The sequence below is a fragment of the Solea solea genome, chromosome 20 (genome assembly GCF_958295425.1).
Source record: "Solea solea chromosome 20, fSolSol10.1, whole genome shotgun sequence".
NCBI lineage: Eukaryota > Metazoa > Chordata > Actinopteri > Pleuronectiformes > Soleidae > Solea > Solea solea.
The window spans coordinates 13,128,835-13,149,285 of record NC_081153.1 but is presented as its reverse complement, the minus strand read 5'-3'; the positions used below and the strand labels follow the sequence as shown (position 1 = coordinate 13,149,285).

The following is a 20,451-nucleotide window of genomic DNA, read 5'->3' as shown; positions in this document are numbered from 1 at the left end:
TTACATCAGGTAAATTGTACATAACACATTAGTAAACTAGTTCAATCAGTTTCTTCTGTTCACTGTCTTCATACATTATAAAAATGATCAAACTTCAGCATAAAATATAATGCAAATTTTAACATGTTTTTTTTTAAAGCCAAAAAAAACAAAAATTTTCATTTATTGACACTTTTTGCAGCATATTGGGAGTAAGCTCGCTGACATAAACAATCAGAGTCACCACTTTTTCCAACTCTCTCAAAAGTATTTATGTGGTATTTTTATTTTTTATTGTAATGTGGTTCAAATAAAAAACAGGCTGATTGAAACCCACCCTTTGAGAGTAGTCGGGTGTTGGAGATCTTGGCAAAGGGGGCCACCTGGAACTCTGCTTAGGCCCCCATAAAGGCTTGGACCGGCCCTGGAACTATTATTTTGCATACACCTGCGCGTCTGTAGCACTTCCCCGTGTCACAGAGGTGTGTCACAAAACTGTGGTTAAATTCCAGTCGCTGCACACTGTGGGTGCGGCGTTGTACCGCTGAGATACGACGCAGGCAACAAACTAATATTAGAACAGTGTTGTAATAAAGTTCCTGATAAATGATCACACCCGTCCCATGCTCAGACTTTTCCACCACTTCTTTACTTGCTGGTTATTCTTGTTGACTTCCTGATTCCGCCGAACACAACACGGACGTGTCAGTGAGGAGCAGGTAAGCCGATCCATGGGATCGGATTCAACCACGAGTTCTATGGCAAATATTACTCAGTTTTACTCAGGTGTGTGTGTGTGTGTGTGTGTGTCTTCTTCCTCAAAGTTGTGCTCACAGTCACAGAAGAGGCACAGCTTATACAACGGTGAGACAATAATTCACTTTTGTAAAGTTAAATCATGGTTTTAATTACTGCTCTGTACTTTGTGGACCATTCTTATTTTTATTCTTATTTATTGATTGATTGATTGGTTTTCTGACGATGTGACAGGGGGATGGGGAGTGGACAGACAAGGCAACATGAAACCCGGACATTAATGATACTGACATTCATTTGTATAGTTTCCACAGTGATCGTTACCAACCACAGATAAAGTAACAGGGTATTGAGTTACTTTAGATTAGTGTTAGTTTAAATGATCGTAGTAAACAGTAAGCCTTTGTTTAAATAGTCTTGCAAGGAAAGGAATGTGGTTTTGTGGACCTTTGATATTATTTAGATAAAAGGTACCATGGACATGTTGATATTAAAACCCTTTGGTTTTTTAGTGTTTAGTGTTGTTTTGTTACTGGAACAACCTGGAACATCTAGGGAATATTTCATGTTGTTGATCCTAAAGCAGCTTAGACGCATGTGGAAGGAAATGTAACTTGGAAGTACGGGGCAAGTGGAAATAAATGTGGAAAAAAAAAACTCACATAACTGGTGGCTTTGGAATTGAGTGAGTAAATTAAGTTTGCCACTGCAGTCCTCTTTAAGTGGTCCAAACTCCTCATAATGACTATCCATTTGGTTGAATGCAGCATTAATTACACTGTAACTTTTAACAGTCCGTTGACATTAACTGTGTTTATAACCTTTGTGACATTTATACCATGAGGAAATGTGTTGCCAGTAGTAAGGGCTTCTTCTTTCTTTGCAGATTTAGGATGGCTTCCACTCCAAGTTCTACTTTACGACCCCTGTCCATCGTGGTCGTGCTGCTGGCTGGAGTCATCATCCTATTTACAATGTACTACAGGTCTTTTCCAGTTCCAAAATGTCATCCTGACCCCAAACCAGCTGCTGTTCAAAAACAGTCAGTGGCCACAAATCGGCCAAAGACCAAAAAGCCTCTTGTGCTGCTCTGGTTTTGGCCTGAAAGCAAAAAGTTTGATTTGAAGGACTGTAAGAATGTTTTAGAAATGGATCACTGTGAACTCACAGATGATAGATCTTTATACTCCAAAGCTCATGCAGTTCTGATACATCACAATGATATCAAAGATGACCTGTCCAACCTTCCCACCACACCAAGACCCAAATTTCAAAGGTGGATCTGGTTGAGCATGGACACGCCCCCAAACACGCGCAAGATCGCTGGCATCGAAGCCCTTTTTAATTTAACCTCCAGCTACAGGAAGGATGCAGACATTCCTGTTCGCTGGCACCTAACTGTCAAGAAGAACCCAGGCCCAGATTTTGTTCCACCAAAGAAAGAACGAGTGCTTTGTTGGATTGTTAACAGCAATGACCTCAACACGACATCTGTGGAGCGTTTCAACTACTACAACGAGGTTATAAAACACATGAAGGTGGATGTGTTTGACATCTCAGCTGACAACGTGAAGGGGGAAAACTATTTTCAAACTATTAGTACCTGCAAGTTCTTTCTTTCTTTTGAGGAATCAAATCACAGAGATTACATCACAGAAACATTCTATGGTCCGCTCGCTGTTGGAACTGTACCAATAGTTCTGGGCCCACCAAGAAAAAACTATGAGAAATTTGTCCCTGGTACTTCCTTCATACACGTAAAAGACTTTCCTGATGCTTTTGCTCTGGCTGAATTCCTCCTCAAATTGGACGACGATAAAGAGGCTTATGAAAAGTACTTTACTTGGCACCGATTCTATACTCTCAGGCGTCATTTTACTGACGAGCAGCATAAGTTTACACTTGCTGTCTGTCAGGCCTGTCGTCATATTGGCTTCAGCAATGAGTATAGAGTGGTTCGGGATCTGTACAAGTGGGTGTCCCAGTGACACTGGAGTCTGTGGTGGTCCTGCTGCAGAGAGGCTTTGACTCGTTGTGTATACAAACTACATTGATGCATTATTGGTGTACATATTAGTATGTTTGAATAGGAAAATGCCATCAACCATTTAAATAACATTCATCATCAGCTAAGCCAGTCTGACTGTAATGAAAAATACCACCTGCTCGTTGAAGATATATTTCCCATTGGAGTTGCCATTAACAGGTTGCCATAATCACTTTCTCTCTTTCTTGGAATAAAAACTAATTAACTATCTTACTCTTCTGGCTCTCCATTTCAAGACTTGTGTACTGAGTGTATGGCAGTATATTTTCTTTACATTCAAACCCATCAGTGTTTTCACCAATTCTTAGGGCATATTCAACAGTTTTTGTTTTTTTTTTTATCATCACATACTCGACTAACACAGAATGTTCAAAGAACGTTAGCCTATGATTCTCCTAAAGAATCATAAGCATAAGTTAGTTTTTTTTTTAACTAAAAGAGAATGTTCTGAGGTTTGAAAGTTTGTATTTTTAACCACCTTCATTAAAATGTTTAGATACCTTTACACAAAGCTTTGCAGTTGCTAGATTCACCTTTAGGTTACAATTTAAGGTTATGAAGACAATTGTACATATGAACCACAGAGGAATATATTTCTATCCCACTTTCTCGATTTATATTTTTGGGTTGGTGAAATTATGAATAAATATGAATATGAAATGAATCTTTCAAGGGGTATTTACTTAGTTAAGTTTGTCTAAGATGGGTCTCAGTGAAGAACTGAGGCAAACAAGAGTTCCTCTGTTCAAGGCAAAGGTTACAGTTTCTCTCTTACAAAGATAGAATGTGGGTGGTGCTCGCAAGGCAAGCACGTTTATTTGTACACAAGGCAATTGATAGTGCTTTACGGATGCAAGTATGTACATTGGAAATTGAAACAAAATCAATTTTAAAAAATCAATTAAAGAAATAAAAACAATTTAAATCAAGCAGACAAAGAATTGTTTCTCTGTTCTGTGTTTGCCCTCCCTTATTTGTCCTCGGTGTGAAAATGAAACAAGTCACAGGGCTTACACTCCCACTCAAGTGCTCTTTTACCTGTTCTTCCCATTTCATCTAATCAGTCCCCCTTTAACGCAGAGAAACACAGACAAACCTGCTGTGACGCACCTGTACCTCACAGCAGCGATGTTGGCCCACAGCATTCCTCAACCACATGGTACCTGCCAGTCTATCTATCTGTCTGTCTATCTGTCTAATGCTCTCAGCCCCAAATCCTCCTCACTCTTCTGAAAACTCAACTCATGTTCACAAGTACCTTTTAAGTATCTTAAGACATGTTTAGCGGCGATCAAATGTTCTGCCTTTGGATTTGCTAACGTCTGTGATAATCTGTTTACAATCCAATTTATGTCTGGTCTGGTACAAATCATAGCATAAATCACACTACACACTATTGTTGGAGAAAATCAGGCTAATAATAATTCAGGCTGGTCATAATATGTTTTGTAAAAGGATATTTTATTAAATTAAACACAACAAATGGAAATGGAATTTGTTGTTAATAGTTTTCTGTCTCCTTTCTCAGAAGCAAGTGTGCATGTGCGCTTGTGCATCTTCCTCCTTGTGTCCAAGTGCCAAAGACTCTTGAAAGACTGTCATCACAAACATTTATTTTGAGTCAGCACATTATTTTGTTCAATTTTTAATACATTTATTTTCATCCACTCGTCTCTTCAAATCCATGTGTTTTCCATCAGTCTCCAAGTGACTGTATCCCCTAACTCTGAGTGAAGGTGAAAATCTTATTTTATAGATCTTAGCAACTTTGTTCCACATGTTCTGCAGATGAGAGACGACAGGGTAAGACTGCATCTCTCTGATGTTAAACTAGTGGATGAACATGCTAGTGGAGTGAAGGGCAGACATTACATTCATTCTTGAATAAATCAGAACCCAAAAAAAGGCAAAAACAATCCAAACAAGGAGGGGAAGCCAAAAAGAAAAACTCAAACGCCTGAAACACTGGGAGCAGAGAAGAACAGCACAAGCAAACAACAAAAGAGCAGGAGGAAACTTAAAGTGAACCGAAACAAACGCAGCAACAAAGACATGAGGAGGGCAGGGATAATCAAACCTACATGAAACTACTAAGACTTAAAACTATCCATAGAAAAAAACCCCAAAAACAATTGTGATAATATTTTTTTTAGTAATCAGAGGCAAAACATTTAATAGCAATTATGTGTTGTGTCTCAAAGTGTGTTCTAACTGCAAACGCCTGTCATGTAAGCAAGAATGTGACTGGGCAATCCTGTTGGATGGGGGGGGGTGAGGTCGTGTTGAGATGTTCAGGTGTTCATATGTAACAGAAGCCTTCCAGCACAGCAAAGAGATACAGCCATCCCATAGAAGTCAAGGTGAGTTTAAGAGCTGTTGTTTTTCATGTGGTGCTGAAAATCCTATTTCTTCCTGAGAATAAGATTTCTCAAGTTCAGAGGTGAAATCCTTAATAATGATTAACGATAAAGCTGCACCCACTGTTCCGTATGACATGTGACCACTTATAACTCAACGTTGGGGATCACCTGTACAACAAAGTTGGTTTTCAACTGGCTCAGTGAACCCGTTTCCTATTCAGCTCATTCATCGAAGAGTGTGAACTGTAAGCAACGTCATCAGAACCTTGATTACAGTAACTTCTTTACATTAAACAAACGTGACATTAAACACAGTAAAATGCTTGTGTATTATTATCGAAAGAAATGTCTGCACATAGGTTTGGCGTTGTTTGCATGAATGACACTCCTTATATTTTAGGATAATAGAATGCAAGCATCAACATTGTGCGCAGTCAAATATGAAGGGTGCTAAATTAAAATGATGTAATGATTCATACTACGCCATGATGAGCAAAAAAAACTAAAACTCACAAAGAGCACATATGGAACGTCTGTTACCACAAAAGATTTGAAAGGTCTATAGACAATATTTGCTTTTGCCAAAGACCATGCCTTGTTCTCTTAACCTTGAGTAACCATGGTGATCCTTCTCAGACCAACTGGCTTTGCAACATTGTTATTGCCCAACTAACAACGTGTGGGTCCTTCATCAATAAAATGCCCCAATTATTCATTGAACTTCATTTATTTACTTTATTTTAACTATTGAACAAAAACATTTCAAAAACAGTCCAACTCAAATTTGAAATACAAGCTCTTTTAAGACCTTAATTAAAAGAGTCTCATGTAGAAGCAGGACCACAACGGCAGGACTTACGTTTGAGGGAGAGAAAAACAAAAGGCTGCTTCTGGACGCTTTGTTCTGGGAGAAGTGAGCAGACCAACAAGTCTGAGAGGTGAGCTGGGTTTATAACAGTGAAAGAGGTCAGGAATAAAGTATTTGGGTCCAAGGCCATTCAGAGATTTGTAAATGAGCAAGAATAATGCACACATAATATTAAACATTAAATTAAATGGGTCATAAATTAGATGGTTTGATTTTTCATAAGGCATTCTACCCACGTGGTTGGTATTTATATTTGTCTTAATAGAATGTGCAAGAATGTGTAACATTAACGTTATTGCTATATATATAAATCTTTCATTAGAAAAGAGAAAAACTGTATTTTATTCTTTTACATTTTGCCAAGCTAGGCGATCCGAAGGCATATGTTGGCACCATGCGGAGTTCTGAAATGTGTGGAGAAACCTGAAGTTGATTATTGCCGCTTTTCCACTACATGGCCCCGCCTCGCCTCGGCATGGCACTGCACCTCCTCAAACTGGACGGAGTCGTCCCTGCACGGCTGCATGACACTGCTGCGACTTCGTTTTCTACGCGACACACACACACACACACACACACGAACGAGTGACTAGTGAGTTGTGAAGCAGTTGTTTTCAGTTGAACTGAATCATTAGAATCAGCTCATTAAAAATATTTGTTCAGTACCTCCTGCATGACTGGAGCACAGACTCCGTCTGACAGTCACTGGACTGAAATACAGTGGCAGGGTTTGTGATGCGGCGCGCTTAAATACACCAGACTCCTCTGTTAAATATTGAGATTTTAGACATTTCCATGCTAAATGTTGGAGATTAACGCAAGTAATCATGATTTTTAATTGATCAACAGTTCGGTTTGATTCTTGTGTTGGATGTCTTCCTCATGTTTCTTGCAGTGATGGCACTATGACCAATCAGTGGACCAGGTACCAGGTATTGCTAATGAAAAAGCAAAAAAAAACAAGATGCTGTGCTAAGGCGAGTCGAGTCGTGCCGGGACCATGTAGTGGAAAAGCGGCATATGTCATCAAAGCATGATGTTGTGGTCAAAAAGCTCACAATTGTTACTGTTTTGTCTCCACAGATGACAGCCTTCAGAAAAACTCTGTTTATGGCAATTGCTTGCCTTGTCTTCACGTTTATTGCCTTATTTCTATATTTTGAGCCACAGTCTCCTTTTTGTGCATCCATGTCTACATTGGCTGATGAACTAACCTCTGAAGGTACAGTTCCCACTGAAAAGCCCATCGTCCTGCTGTGGTTCTGGCCTCTTGGTGTGAGGTTTGATTTCAAAATCTGCTCAACCTACTTCAACATTAGTAGCTGCATACTGACTGATGATAGATCCATGTACAGCAGAGCAGAAGGAGTCATTATCTTCCATAGAGATATCGACTGGCACTTGAATAACATTCCCAAGGACCCACGTCCATCTTTTCAGAAATGGATTTGGTTCCACGTGGAATCTCCGACGAACACACTGAAGATACCAGGTTTGGAAAACCTGTTCAACTTAACACTGAGCTACAGACGAGACGCCGACATTGTGGTGAGGAATGAGGTGACTGTCAAGAAAGAAGAGATGAAGGACGTCTTTGTTCTGCCTAAGAAAGACAAACTGTTGTGTTGGATTGTCAGTAACAATGTTGCGAGCACTGGAACAAGCACAAGAGAGAAATATTACAATGAACTGTCCAAACATATAAAGATTGAACTGTTTGGTTCTGCACATACAGGGCGTCGGTTGAGCTATGAAGACTATTACCCAACCCTTGCTAGTTGTAAGTTTTACCTCTCATTTGAGAACTCGCTCCACAAGGACTACTTTGTAGAAAAGGTAAACGGGCCCCTCGTTGCAGGGTCGGTCCCTGTAGTTATGGGTCCACCAAGAGAAAACTATGAGCAGTTTATTCCCAATGGCTCCTTCATTCACATCAATGATTTCCCTGACGCAAAATCACTGGCAGAGTTTCTACAGCAGCTGGACAAGGATGATAAAGCATACATGGGTTATTTTGAGTGGAGAAAGTATTATAAAGTGGTGCCTCATCTTTTGTCAATGCAGAATGAATTCATTCATCCCATCTGCCTCGCCTGTGACCACATTTCAAAAGACAAGGAGTACCATGTAGTTAATGACCTTTATGAGTGGTACTTTACATGAAAACTGCTGTGACATCATTTTGTTAGAAGTTATTAGGCAGTGAAGACACTGAATATCTCAGGGTTCTTGGTTGTCGATTGAAAACTCTTAATTGGACCTAGTTTATTGGTACGTTTTTTAGACAACAATAAGTTTTCCTTTACCTTGTTTACCAGTTTGGGTGTGTATCTTCTGCCTTCCTCAGAACTGTCACCTGATTCAGGGTGATGGTGGTGCAGTGCCTTATCAGCATCAGTGACAGTTCTGAGGAGAAAATACACATTGTTTTTATGAGTGATGGTTTTGGTTTTTTTTTTTAATTCATAAATTTCAATCTTTTGTAAATATAAATCTGATTAAGCTGTATTAACTTTCCCATACTTTGAGATGACAGATGAAATGTGTGCATGTTGTGCAACCGCTATTTTAATAAATAAAAAAAGTGATAGAAGTGAAAGTATGATATTAAGATCACTTCCTGTTTCCTAAAATAAAAGCTTTGCCTGTCCATCATTTGCATTATTTGATGGGGTTCTTGGGAAATCTTTTTTTTTATAATTAATTTGAACATTAGCTCCAGGCACCTTTTGTAAACTTAAAGAAACATTTCACATTAAATCCTCCTGTATCCTGTTAGATCCAAGGAGTACCATGTAGTTAATAACCTTAATGAGTGGTACTTTACATGAAAACTGCTGTGAAAACACTGCAATATTGGATATACTGCACCTATCATACACACTGTGTCCACTGCAATGTTTACAGAAGAAAGCACATGTAACGAGTACATAACGTGGCAACATTGTCATTGTGTCTGCTTCTTGGTGCCAATGTCGTCAGGTGCAGGACTTCAGCTGGTAATGGATTTTTTTTTTTTTACATTGCTGTATTGGAAGAGATCAATGTCAGTGTGATGTGCCTAATAAAGAGATCAGTGATGTGTGCTTAATGAAGTCATGAAGGAAAGTTGAGAGCAGTGTCATTTGAGGGTAATTATTATTATTATTATTATTATTATTATTATTAGTATTATTATTATTATTAATAATAATAATAATAATAATAATAATAATAATAATATTAATAAGTGGTGTCAGTGGCGTAGGGCTGTGCATCGTCACTGGTCTCACCATTCGATACAATTACAACCATCAGGTCAGAGATTCTATTCAGTTCCAAGAAGCATCATGAAGCATCACATCCGAAAGCTTCTATGTAGCCACATGGCTACAGTCTTTCATCCACAAAAACACAAATAAAACTCCCACAGTCGAGCTGCAGCTGAACAATTATTATTATTTATTTTTTTGGTTGGTGTTTTAATGATAGTTGTCAGCATCATTATTTACTTAATTTTATTATGATTGATTTCTCTGTTTTTGACAGTAATACATTTATTTTGCGTCATATATATGCTTTTATTATTATTATTTATTTTCATTCCATATCAAAACAAGCACTTTTGCTTTGGAATGCTGTAAAATGTCATCATGAATATCTTAAAAGCGATTTTTTTCCTATAGACTGGTCCCCTGTTGACCAGGTAAGACACTCATTGGCCCCCAGGTCATTTGAGTTTGACACCCCTGCTTTAAGCCCAAGGCCTATTTTGTAGGTCTCTGCTGAAAAATTGCACACTCATAATGAAATGAGTATATCTCTGCAAAGGTCTCAAGGTTTATTTGAATACTGTGGGTGTCATAGTAAAGGGAACATGTGTGAGATTTGCTAAGATGTGTAAATATCTGTAAATGTATAACTGGTGCTACGCATTTAATTTTTCTATCACTATTAGTGTTCAATATAACAGTTGATGGCTTGGTTTCAAAGTTTCAATTAGACTTCGATATATTTGCAATTCCAAAATCGAACACAAGATGGCAGGACTGAGCTGTGTCTCAGTACGGAGGCCTGTATCTCCGCAAGGGGTTGGTCGAGGATCATTAGAGCCAATAGAATGACGCTACAGCCAATCAGAATCCGCAGAACGCCGGCATATGACATGGACATGGACACCCGGCATGATTTGAGTGTAACACAGGAAGTCCGTCCTTCCAGCCGTTGTTTTCGCCGTAATATCAACTTTTGACAGAGAAAAGTCAGAGGTAAGAGCAAGTTTACACCAGTCGTTCGACGAAGCGATTTCTGTTGTCTTTATTCTTTGGCTTTTATCTCTGTGGTGCTTTACTGCAGAGTGCTTTGCCGTTTATCCATCATCCGTGTCTCAGAGTCTCTGCTTTAGCTGAATGCTATGTTTTTAGCTGAACGTTATGTGTTCTGAATAAAGTGTTGTAACATTAGTTCCAGAAATATGTTTTCCGGGTTTGATATGTAGTAATTCATTTAGTTGTTATTTGTACGACGGAGTATTAGGGCCACATTGAGTAAAGAAAAAATCACAGACTTCGAGAATTAAGTCTTAATTTACAAGATTAAAGTTGTTAATTAAGAAGATTAAAGTCATTAATTAACAAGAATAAAGTTGTTAATTAACAAGATTATTCTTGTAAATTAAGAGTCGTAATATTCTAACCTGTTGTTTTAGAAGAGGAGAGTTGTTAAAATCAGAAATCAAAAACCTTTAATTGTCATTGGACATATACAACGAAATTATAGCAGCAACCAAGTGTCAAGTACGTAAAAAAGTACAGGTAATAAAAAAAGGAACAATGTTCAGTGCAAAGGAACAATGTTCAGTGCAAAGGATATAAAATAGATAAATAGGTAGTATGTACAGTGTTGTTACAGTATATGCACAATGTCCTTGGTTGGTGTGTGTGCCTGTCAGTCAGTGTGTGTGTGTGTGTGTGTGTGTGTGTGTGTCAGTGTTTGTTTGTGTTCAGTGCAGTGATGGCTTGTGGGTAAAAGCTGTTTCTGAGTCTGTTCTAGTTTTGATGGACCAGTAGCGTCTGCCAGAGGGTAACAGGTCAAAGAGGTGATGTGCGGGGTGGGAACTGTCTTCTGTGATTGCCTCAGCTCTGCTGAGGCAGCGGGAAGAGTAGATGTCTCTGAGGGAAGGGAGGGGGCATCTGATGATACTCTGCTGTCTTGACCACTTGCTGTAGCCTCTTTCTTTCCGCCTCGGTGCAGTGGGAGAACCACACCGTGATGCAGTAGGTTAAGATGCTCTCGATGGTAGAGCGGTAAAAGGCCACCAGCAGCTTCTGGCAGATGTGAAAATGAGGGCCGTAGAGCAATTTAGGCCTTGTGGGAAAAAGCGACAAAATATTTTATTGGAAGTGCCTTTCGTTTACATGGTGATGGTGTTGTTGGGGCTTAAAAACTTAAAAATCTGAAACCACCCTCCAGAGTGGAAAACTTGAATACGCTCCGCCGTAGCGTCTCCGTCTACACTGCCAAGATGCAAAACTCTGCTCAGATCTGCTCACGTTGCATACGTGTTTACGTCACATACATGCGCCAATACAGGGAAATAAACAAACATGTCGGATTATTAACCATATATCTGTGTATTTTGTCTGGCAGGACTCCCAGTCCACGCCTTGTTGCGCCTTCGTTGTTTTGTAGTCCAGTGTAATCTGGAGTAGTAGTACAACTTCTTCATCTGACCAGACGAAATTCTTTTTCCCAGCGGTTGCCATGTTTTGCTTTTCGCGGAGAGGAAGGAAGATTCTGCGCATGCGCTCATACATGGCAGTGTTGTGTGATAGTGTATCACAGCTCCACCTAGCCGCCTGGCATGCATACCCAATCGAATTCCACACACTTCACCGTATGCATGCAGATTTCCTCCCGAAAACGCGGAATAAAAAGTGTACGCGCAACGCCACTTTTGCGTCTACTGTTCAGACCGTCATGTAAACGTAGCCTAAGATTTTGGATCCAGAAGGAGTCGAGGTCCGGCGAGCACGCTGTCTCCGACGCTGGCAGTACACCCGAGAGGCCCCAACGCCTTATGGCATATGGATTCATATGATAAACGAATGCCCTATGGCATTGGTGTTAACGGCTGCATTGTGTGTTAACGGATTTAGTTGATTAACTACTTTATTCTTGTTAATTAACAACTTTATTCTCATTAATTAACAACTTTAATCTCATTAATTAACTACTTTATTCTTGTCAATTAACAACTTTATTCTCGTTAATTAACAACTTTAATCTTGTTAATTAACAACTTTACTCTCGTTAATCAACAACTTTATTCTCCTTAATTAACTACTTTATTCTCCTTAATTAACAACTTTAATCTCATTAATTAATGACTTTATTCTCCTTAATTAACTACTTTATTCTCCTTAATTAACAACTTTAATCTCATTAATTAACAACTTTATTCTCCTTAATTAACAACTTTAATCTCATTAATTAACAACTTTATTCTCCTTAATTAACAACTTTATTCTCCTTAATTAACAACTTCATTCTCGAAGTCTGTGTTTTTTTTCTTCTCAATTTGGCCCTAATATTCCGTCGTATATTTGTACGGAGCCCCTCTGGTGACATGGGTGGAAAAAAAAAATTCCCTGGCCACGAATTAATAACACGTGGGAACGAGATCCTATTCCATGGCCACGTCTTGCTTAAATGCGTGGGAACGAGATGATTCAAGTTCCAGATTGTTGGGGTGGTGTCATAGGCACCGATAAAAATCATATAATTCTGGCTATATAGGGGTGGCGTGCTCACTGCTTCTGAACATCTGATTTTACAAAGAATTTCTTTGTTTTCTAATTCATGCTATATAGCCTATTTTGATGGACTCGGAACACCGAGGGGGCTGTTCTATTCCGGCGGGTCAGAGGGAGAATGAAGGTCCTGGGTCGGGAAGGAGCCGCCGCCCGTCTCTCTCTCTCTCTCCTCACTTCACGTCGTTTACGTCAATAGAGGGAAAATTTAATTTGGGTCGAAAGTTTTATTTACAAGATTAAACTGAGTTAGGGGTGGGCGGTATACCGGTGTCATAGTCAGCACCGGTGTGACATTGCGCCATGATATGGATTTTGCAATACCGTGATAAATCAATTGAGCGCCAATAATCTCCTAATTCTAAATAATAATGCATTACATTTTCTTCAAACGTTCAGTGGTCTGAATATCTGTCCTTATATACTGTATATCTTGTTGCAAATAAAAAAGTAAAACATATTCGGTGGTAAAAGGGGAGTGGCCATTAAATTAGCGTAACGAGCACTTGCCAGAGCTGTACACGGAGGTACGGGACAGAGTAATGAACAAAATTCGCCACCTTGACGCCTACTCGTCCACTACTGATTTATGGTCCAGCCGGACTACTGAGCCATACATTAGCCTCACCATCCACTTCATTGACAATGACTGGAAGTTGCGCAGCAGATGCCTCCAGACCGCCTTCTTCCCCGAAGACCACACCGGAGCAATAATTGCGTTAGGCCTGAAGGATGCACTTTCTGACTGGTGCTTGGATGAAGCGCGTCTGATGTGCATGACAACTGACAGCGGTGCAAACATGGTGCGCGCTCTGGAAATTAATAAATATACGAGACTCGCATGTTTTGGACACAGACTGCACAACGCTATTGGTAAGTTACACTATGTAAACCTAACATTTCATATTCAGAAAATTTGTCAAGTCCTTTTCTGTTTGTATTAAAAAAAGAAAACAAAAACAAATTTAAGGCCACCACATTAGTATTGTATTGTTCGTTGTTAGTATTGTTTAGCCGTGATTCCTCTGGGGACCGGATCAGAAAGGAAAAAAAACTACAAATATCAGATTAGAATATTATTAAAAAATATGTACTCCTCCCAAAACCTACCAAAAAAGTAATACCGTGATATTATACCGTCACCGTTCAAAAGATGAAAAATACTGTGATATTAATTTTAGGTCATATCGCCCACCCCTAAACTGAGTGACACGGTCTCTGTCTATCGATCGCGCTGCACCTGTACACACACACACACACACACACAAACAGCGCTGTCCACGGTGCTGTGACACTGAACCGGCTATACAAGCACTGATGCGCATATCATGCCCACACAACGATGGGATGTGACTATGCTCACCCACAGAGCTGTATTTCTGTATTTTCTGCTGTATATGTTTTAAAGATGCAGTTTTATTTATTTATTTATTTTTTAGTTTGTTTTTTATTTTTTATTTTTTTTGATGACTATCCCCCGGTGGGTGCTCAACTTTTTTAGTGGAGCACCCACGGGATCGGCGCCTATGCTTAAGGATATCATTAAAATTCATCCCTAGATTAAAATAAAACGAAATCAGATCAAACTTGTCCATGTTTGCGGCTGAAGCTACTGATGCCAGAAAGTCAACAGTCTCACTGATGAAATGACTAACAATTTCGTGGCCACCTAATAATCATCTCGTTCCCACGCATTTAAGCAAGTCGTGGCCACGGAATAGGATCTCGTTCCCATGCATTAAACAAGTCGGGGCCACGGAATATTTTTTTTCCACCCATGTCACCAGAAGGGCTCCATATATTTGAGCTGTGTTTGTCACATTTAAATTAATCTTGTAGCCCATATTCTGTTTAATTTGATGCGCAACATCACTATAATATTTAATGTTTCGTGCATTAATCCATTATTATTAACTGAGCGCTTCTCTGGGTCCCCCAATTGGGGGACATTCAGGTTTATAACTCAAAAATTGACACTGCTCACATTTTTTAGGACAACTTTCCTTCATGACTTCATTAGGCACACGCCATTGATCTCTTTATTAGGCACAACACACTGACATTGATCACTTTTAATACAGCAATGTAAAAATAAAAAATAAAATCAATTTGCATTACCAGCTGAAGTCCTGCACCTGATGACACTGGCACCAAGAGCAGACATGATCACATTTTGCCGCGAAATGTACTAATTACGTGTGCTTTCTTCTGTAAACTTTGCAGTGTTTTCACAGCAGTTTTCATGTAAAGTACCACTCATAAAGGTCATTAACTACATGGTACTCCTTGTCTTTTGAAATGTGGTCACAGGCGAGGCAGATGGGATGAATGAATTCATTCTGTATTGACAATAGATGAGGCACCACTTTATAATACTTTCTCCACTCAAAATAACCCATGTATGCTTTATCATCCTTGTCCAGCTGCTGTAGAAACTCTGCCAGTGATTTTGCGTCAGGGAAATCATTGATGTGAATGAAGGAGCCATTGGGAATAAACTGCTCATAGTTTTCTCTTGGTGGACCCATAACTACAGGGACCGACCCTGCAACGAGGGGCCCGTTTACCTTTTCTACAAAGTAGTCCTTGTGGAGCGAGTTCTCAAATGAGAGGTAAAACTTACAACTAGCAAGGGTTGGGTAATAGTCTTCATAGCTCAACCGACGCCCTGTATGTGCAGAACCAAACAGTTCAATCTTTATATGTTTGGACAGTTCATTGTAATATTTCTCTCTTGTACTTGTTCCGGTGCTCGCAGCATTGTTACTGACAATCCAACACAACAGTTTGTCTTTCTTAGGCAGAACAAAGACGTCCTTCATCTCTTCTTTCTTGACAGTCACCTCATTCCTCACCACAATGTCGGCATCTCGTCTGTAGCTCAGTGTTAAGTTGAACAGGTTTTCCAAACCTGGTATCTTCAGTGTGTTTGTCGGAGATTCCACGTGGAACCAAATCCATTTCTGAAAAGATGGACGTGGGTCCTTGGGAATGTTATTCAAGTGCCAGTCGATATCTTTGTGGAAGATAATGACTCCTTCTGCTCTGCTGTACATGGATCTATCATCAGTCAGTATGCAGCTACTAATTTTGAAGTAGGTTGAGCAGATTTTGAAATCAAACCTCACACCAAGAGGCCAGAACCACAGCAGGACGATGGGCTTTTCAGTGCCGTCAGCGTTTAATTCATAAGCTAATGTAGATGTAGATGGACACAAAGGAGGTGATGGCTCAAAAAAAAACAAGAATGCAATAACAGAGCAGGCAAGGCAAGCAATTGCCATTGCCATATACAGAGTTTTTCTGAAGGCTGTCATCTGTGGAGACAAAACAGAAAACATTGTGAACTTTTTGACTGCAACATCATGCCTTGATGACATTATGCCGCTTTTCCACTACATGGTCCCGGCACAACTCGACTCGCCTTGGCACAGCATGTTTGTTTGTTTTTTTGCTTTTTCATTAGCAATACCTGGTACCTGGGCTAATCAGTGCCGTCACTGGAAGGAACATGAGGAAGACGTCCAACACAAGAATCAAACCAAACCGTTGATCAATTAAGAAGACTTAATAAAAATCATGATTACTTGCGTTAATCTCCAACATTTAGCATGGAAATGTCTAAAATCTCAATATTTAACAGAGGAGTCTGGTGTATTTAAGCGCGCCGCATCAAAAGCCCAGACTGTGTCGACGGTGTGAGAGCCACTCACAAAGTAATATTTGGTGTTAAATGTGTTTTTAGTATATATATAGTATATATATATACGTGCAATATGTTGTGAATGTACTCAAGTTCATGCAACAGTTAAACAATACTATATGGACAGTTTATGGTTGTTTTGAGACTGATTTGTGTTTGGATGGTAAAAGCAGTGAAGCATATTGTGTTGGAGCTTGTTGTTGTGCAGTAAGACAACCATGTGTTAGGTCATGGAGGAATCTGCAAGCGTGGATGGATATCATTTTTTGACCATGCGTGCGTGTATGTGTATAACTGCGTTATACAAGTGGTTAGCAGTGTGTGCACCAAGATAGCAAGTACAACGTGTTCAGATTTTGGACTGCATTATGCTGGTACTAGACCAGACTTTGGTTTTTGTCTTCAAATAAATCGACGTAAACATTAACCTGCCTCCTGTGGACTACTTGTGAGTAACACTGGGTTTCTCAAGAAGAGTAGATAACTAATTTGACACGAGTCAGAACCAAAATCACTGCAGATTATGTGGCCAACCGTAGAAACTTGGACTTTTGTTTTGTCTCACAGATCTTGTAATTTAGCTTAGCTTAAAACATGTTGTATTTCAAATTTGAGTTGAACAAACTTGAAATAAAGTAAATAAATGAAGTTCAATAAATAATTGGGGCATGTTATCGATGATGTACCCATACGTTGTTAGTTGGGCAATAATGGCGTATTTCCAACTGCTCTACTCGCCGCACCATGGCACGGTCTAGGTTGCATCTCCACTACAATAAAAAGTACCTACTTAACATGGGCGGAGTCATCACTGCACGGCTGGGGGAAACTGCGGTGATTTTATACACTACACACACACACACACAAACGAGTGACTAGTGACTTTACACCAGACTCCAGGTAGTTGTTGGAGATTAACCCACGTTTTTAGGATTGTTAAGTAGTTTTAACTTATCTACAGTTCGGCACTGTTCAGCTCGATTTGTGTGTCGGACGTCTCTTCCTGTGACGGCACTCTGGCCAGTCATGCTGTGGGGAGGCGAGGGGAGGCAAGTAGAGCCGGTGGAAATACGCCATAACAATGTTGCAAAGCCAGTTAGTCTGAGAACGATCACCATGGTTACTCAAGCTTAAGAGGAAGCATGTTACAGTTATTTGGCAAAAGGAAATATTTTCTGTAGACTTTTATAATCTTTTGTGGTAACAGACATTCCATATGTGATCTTTGTGAGTTTTAATCACAGAGAGTCTCTGACACTAAATCATGGCGTAGTATGAATCATTACATCATTTTAATTTAACACCCTGCATATTTGATTGCAGACAATGTTGATGCTTGTATTCTATTATCCTATAACCTTTGTTCAGAAAATTTACCAAACCTATGTGCAGACATTTCTTTTGATAATAATACACTAGCATTTTACTGTGAAAAACAACAACTCTTAAACTCACCTTGACGTCTAGTATATAGGATGGCTGTATCGCTTTGCTATGCTGGAAGGCTTCTGTTACATATGAACACCTGAACACGACCTCCCCCCCCCTGATCCAACAGGATTGCCCAGTCGCATTCTTGCTTACATGACAGGCAATTGCAGTTAGAACACACTTTGGGACACAACACATAATTGCTATTAAATGTTTTGCCTCTGATTACTAAAACAAATATTATCACAATTGTTTTTTTTTTACGTCTATGGAGAATTTTATGTCTTAGTAGTTTCATGTATGTTTGATTATCCATGCCCTCCTCGTGTCTTTGCCGCATTTGTCTCAGTTCACTTTGTTAAGTTTCGTCCTGCTCTTTTGTTGTTCTTCTCTGCTCCCAGGGTTTCAGGCATTTGAGTTTTTCTCTTTGTCTTCCCCTCGTTTGGATTGTTTTCTTCTTCTTCTTCTTCTTTTTTTGTGTTTTGATTTATTCAAGATTTTTTTTTTCTTTTGGGTCCAACATTTTGCAAACTGCAATATAATGAGTATAAACATTGACCAATGTGATATTTGAGACATTATGGATGATTATTATGTCAATTGTTTTGTAAAATCAAAATAGAATACAGTCTTCGTTGGCTTCTGTACTTTCTGTCCGACTTTCTCATAAGGCAGCAGTACAGTTTGATACAGTTTACAGTTTAGTACTTAACATATGTGGATGATATTGTCTGCCTTTTGTTGGACCCTGCAACATCCATTCCAGCTTTTAAAGCCATTTGTCCACAAATTTAATTGGGGAAAAAGACAGAAGCCCTACCATTACCACTGACTGCATACTGTCTACTGTCATACTTTTTTGCAGTCAATGACTTTCAGAGAGCTTTAGGCATCTGAATATGCTAGAGTAGATGAAAGAGTGGAAAAGGACTTTGACTTGCTGCTAAAGAAAAATAGAATGCGATAACGACAGAGGGTCGTTCTTTTATAATTTTATGCATTTACTTTCCAACATATACTGTAGCTTAAAATCCTTCCCAGCAGAAAGAGACTCTCCAGGAATGAATGTAATGTCTTCCCCTAACTCCACTAGCATGTTTATCCACTAGTTTTACATCAGAGAGATGCACTCTCACCCCGTCATCTCTCATCTGCAGAACATGTGGAACAAAGTTGCTAAGATCTATAAAATCAGATTTTCACCTTCACTCAGAGTTAGGGGATACAGTCACTTGGAGACTGATGGAAACAAATGGATTGGGAGAGATTAGTGGATGAAAATAAATGTATTACAAATTGAACAAAATAATGCGCTGACTAAAAATAAATGCATGTGATGACAGTCTTTCAGGAGTATTTGGCACCTGGACACAAGGAGGAAGATGCACAAGCGTAGAACACTTGCTTCCGAGAAAGGCGAGCGAAAACTCTCCAATACCCAGACACTGCTGGTGATTGTAGGTATGCTAGTGTCCCTTTAATAATCACAATGAACTCACAACATTTGCCTCCTGCATGTAAACACTGGACTTGCTTGTGTTAAACTGAGATGTTTCACAGTTCTGAAAATGCAGGAAACCTGTCAAGAAAGTCATTGAGTTAGACAATACCAGCCCCCACCCCCACAGTTTCAGGACGTTGGTTTCACCTGAGTCAAGGTGTGAATAATGGTTGTTGTTGTTCTGCTCTTCTTTCAGCTTCTCCCTTTAACAGATCATCTGCCTCCATCTTGCCCTATCCTGTGTCCTCAAAATGATGACAACAACAATCATAGTAATACATCTAATTTGTAGCACATTATTTAAACACACAATTCTTCACAATTAAAAAAAACAACAACTCTGTAGCACAAGGATCTGGATCTGTGCAAACGTAATCTTCATGGATCCTCAGCGGGAGCGGGTGCTGCTGCTGTTGACCCACGGCTGCCAGCTGTGCAGCATCGTTGGCATTTTGCTGGCAGTGATGTCTGAGTCGTTCTGCCCATAGCAGCACAAGATACAGAGTGGGATATTCGGCCCCCTCCAGACGTAGCTGACGCTGGAGCCAGGTCAAACCAACCAATAGAAACTCTTCTCTCATCCACCAGCGTAGGCCCCGTCCCCATCAAGTGCCGTTGAATTTGCAAGCAAAACTTTATAACTCGCAAGCAAAGAGGACAGATTTGCAAGCAAAATGGTCATGTTTTTACTTACAAACATTAGTTTTGATTGAAGTTGAAGAAATATGTTCTCTCATATTTCTTTTTCAATTTTTCAAATAATAAAGGAACAGAATTCTCTCCATACAAGCTCCACCCACATCCAAACTGCCTTGACTGAGGAACAGAGAAGAACTCTTTTGTAAGTAAATACTCCTTGAAAGATTCATTTTCATATTCATATTTATTCATAATTTCACCAACCCAAAAATAGAAATCAAGAAAGTGGGATATACATTTATTCCTCTGTGGTTCATATTTACAATTGTCTGTAAAAAAATAAAAATAAAAATAAAATAAGGTGAATCTAGCAACT

The 20,451-nt window shown here is 39.4% G+C and overlaps 3 protein-coding genes and 1 long non-coding RNA gene across 5 annotated transcripts; 3 read left to right on the top strand and 1 right to left on the bottom strand.

The window, feature by feature from the left end:
• Nucleotides 1-482: 482 nt before the first annotated feature.
• On the top strand, nucleotides 483-3,711 carry LOC131446905 (4-galactosyl-N-acetylglucosaminide 3-alpha-L-fucosyltransferase 9-like). Of its 2 annotated transcripts, XM_058618283.1 has the most exons (3): nucleotides 484-698; nucleotides 804-843; nucleotides 1,622-3,711. In XM_058618283.1, the coding sequence occupies exon 3, from the start codon at nucleotides 1,629-1,631 to the stop codon at nucleotides 2,721-2,723; it is 1,095 nt and encodes a 364-aa protein (XP_058474266.1). In that variant the 5' UTR covers nucleotides 484-698; nucleotides 804-843; nucleotides 1,622-1,628; the 3' UTR covers nucleotides 2,724-3,711. The 2 variants fall into 2 exon arrangements, with proteins under 2 accessions (XP_058474268.1, XP_058474266.1); XM_058618285.1 differs by lacking the exon at nucleotides 804-843 and having other exon boundaries at nucleotides 483-698.
• Nucleotides 3,712-7,198: 3,487 nt separating this feature from the next.
• On the top strand, nucleotides 7,199-8,456 carry LOC131447867 (4-galactosyl-N-acetylglucosaminide 3-alpha-L-fucosyltransferase 9-like). The gene has a single exon (XM_058619949.1). The coding sequence runs from the start codon at nucleotides 7,199-7,201 to the stop codon at nucleotides 8,171-8,173; it is 975 nt and encodes a 324-aa protein (XP_058475932.1). The 3' UTR covers nucleotides 8,174-8,456.
• A 1,734-nt stretch (nucleotides 8,457-10,190) lies between these two features.
• Nucleotides 10,191-20,311, top strand: LOC131447540 (uncharacterized). The gene is made up of 3 exons (XR_009234051.1): nucleotides 10,191-10,257; nucleotides 19,279-19,396; nucleotides 19,633-20,311. It is a non-coding gene; the product is annotated as an uncharacterized LOC131447540 (long non-coding RNA).
• Nucleotides 14,999-18,029, bottom strand: LOC131447539 (4-galactosyl-N-acetylglucosaminide 3-alpha-L-fucosyltransferase 9-like). The gene is made up of 2 exons (XM_058619380.1): nucleotides 17,960-18,029; nucleotides 14,999-16,118 (listed from the first exon to the last, which is right to left on the bottom strand). Exon 2 carries the CDS (start codon nucleotides 16,116-16,118, stop codon nucleotides 15,042-15,044), a length of 1,077 nt encoding a protein of 358 aa, XP_058475363.1. The 5' UTR covers nucleotides 17,960-18,029; the 3' UTR covers nucleotides 14,999-15,041.
• Nucleotides 20,312-20,451: the final 140 nt, after the last annotated feature.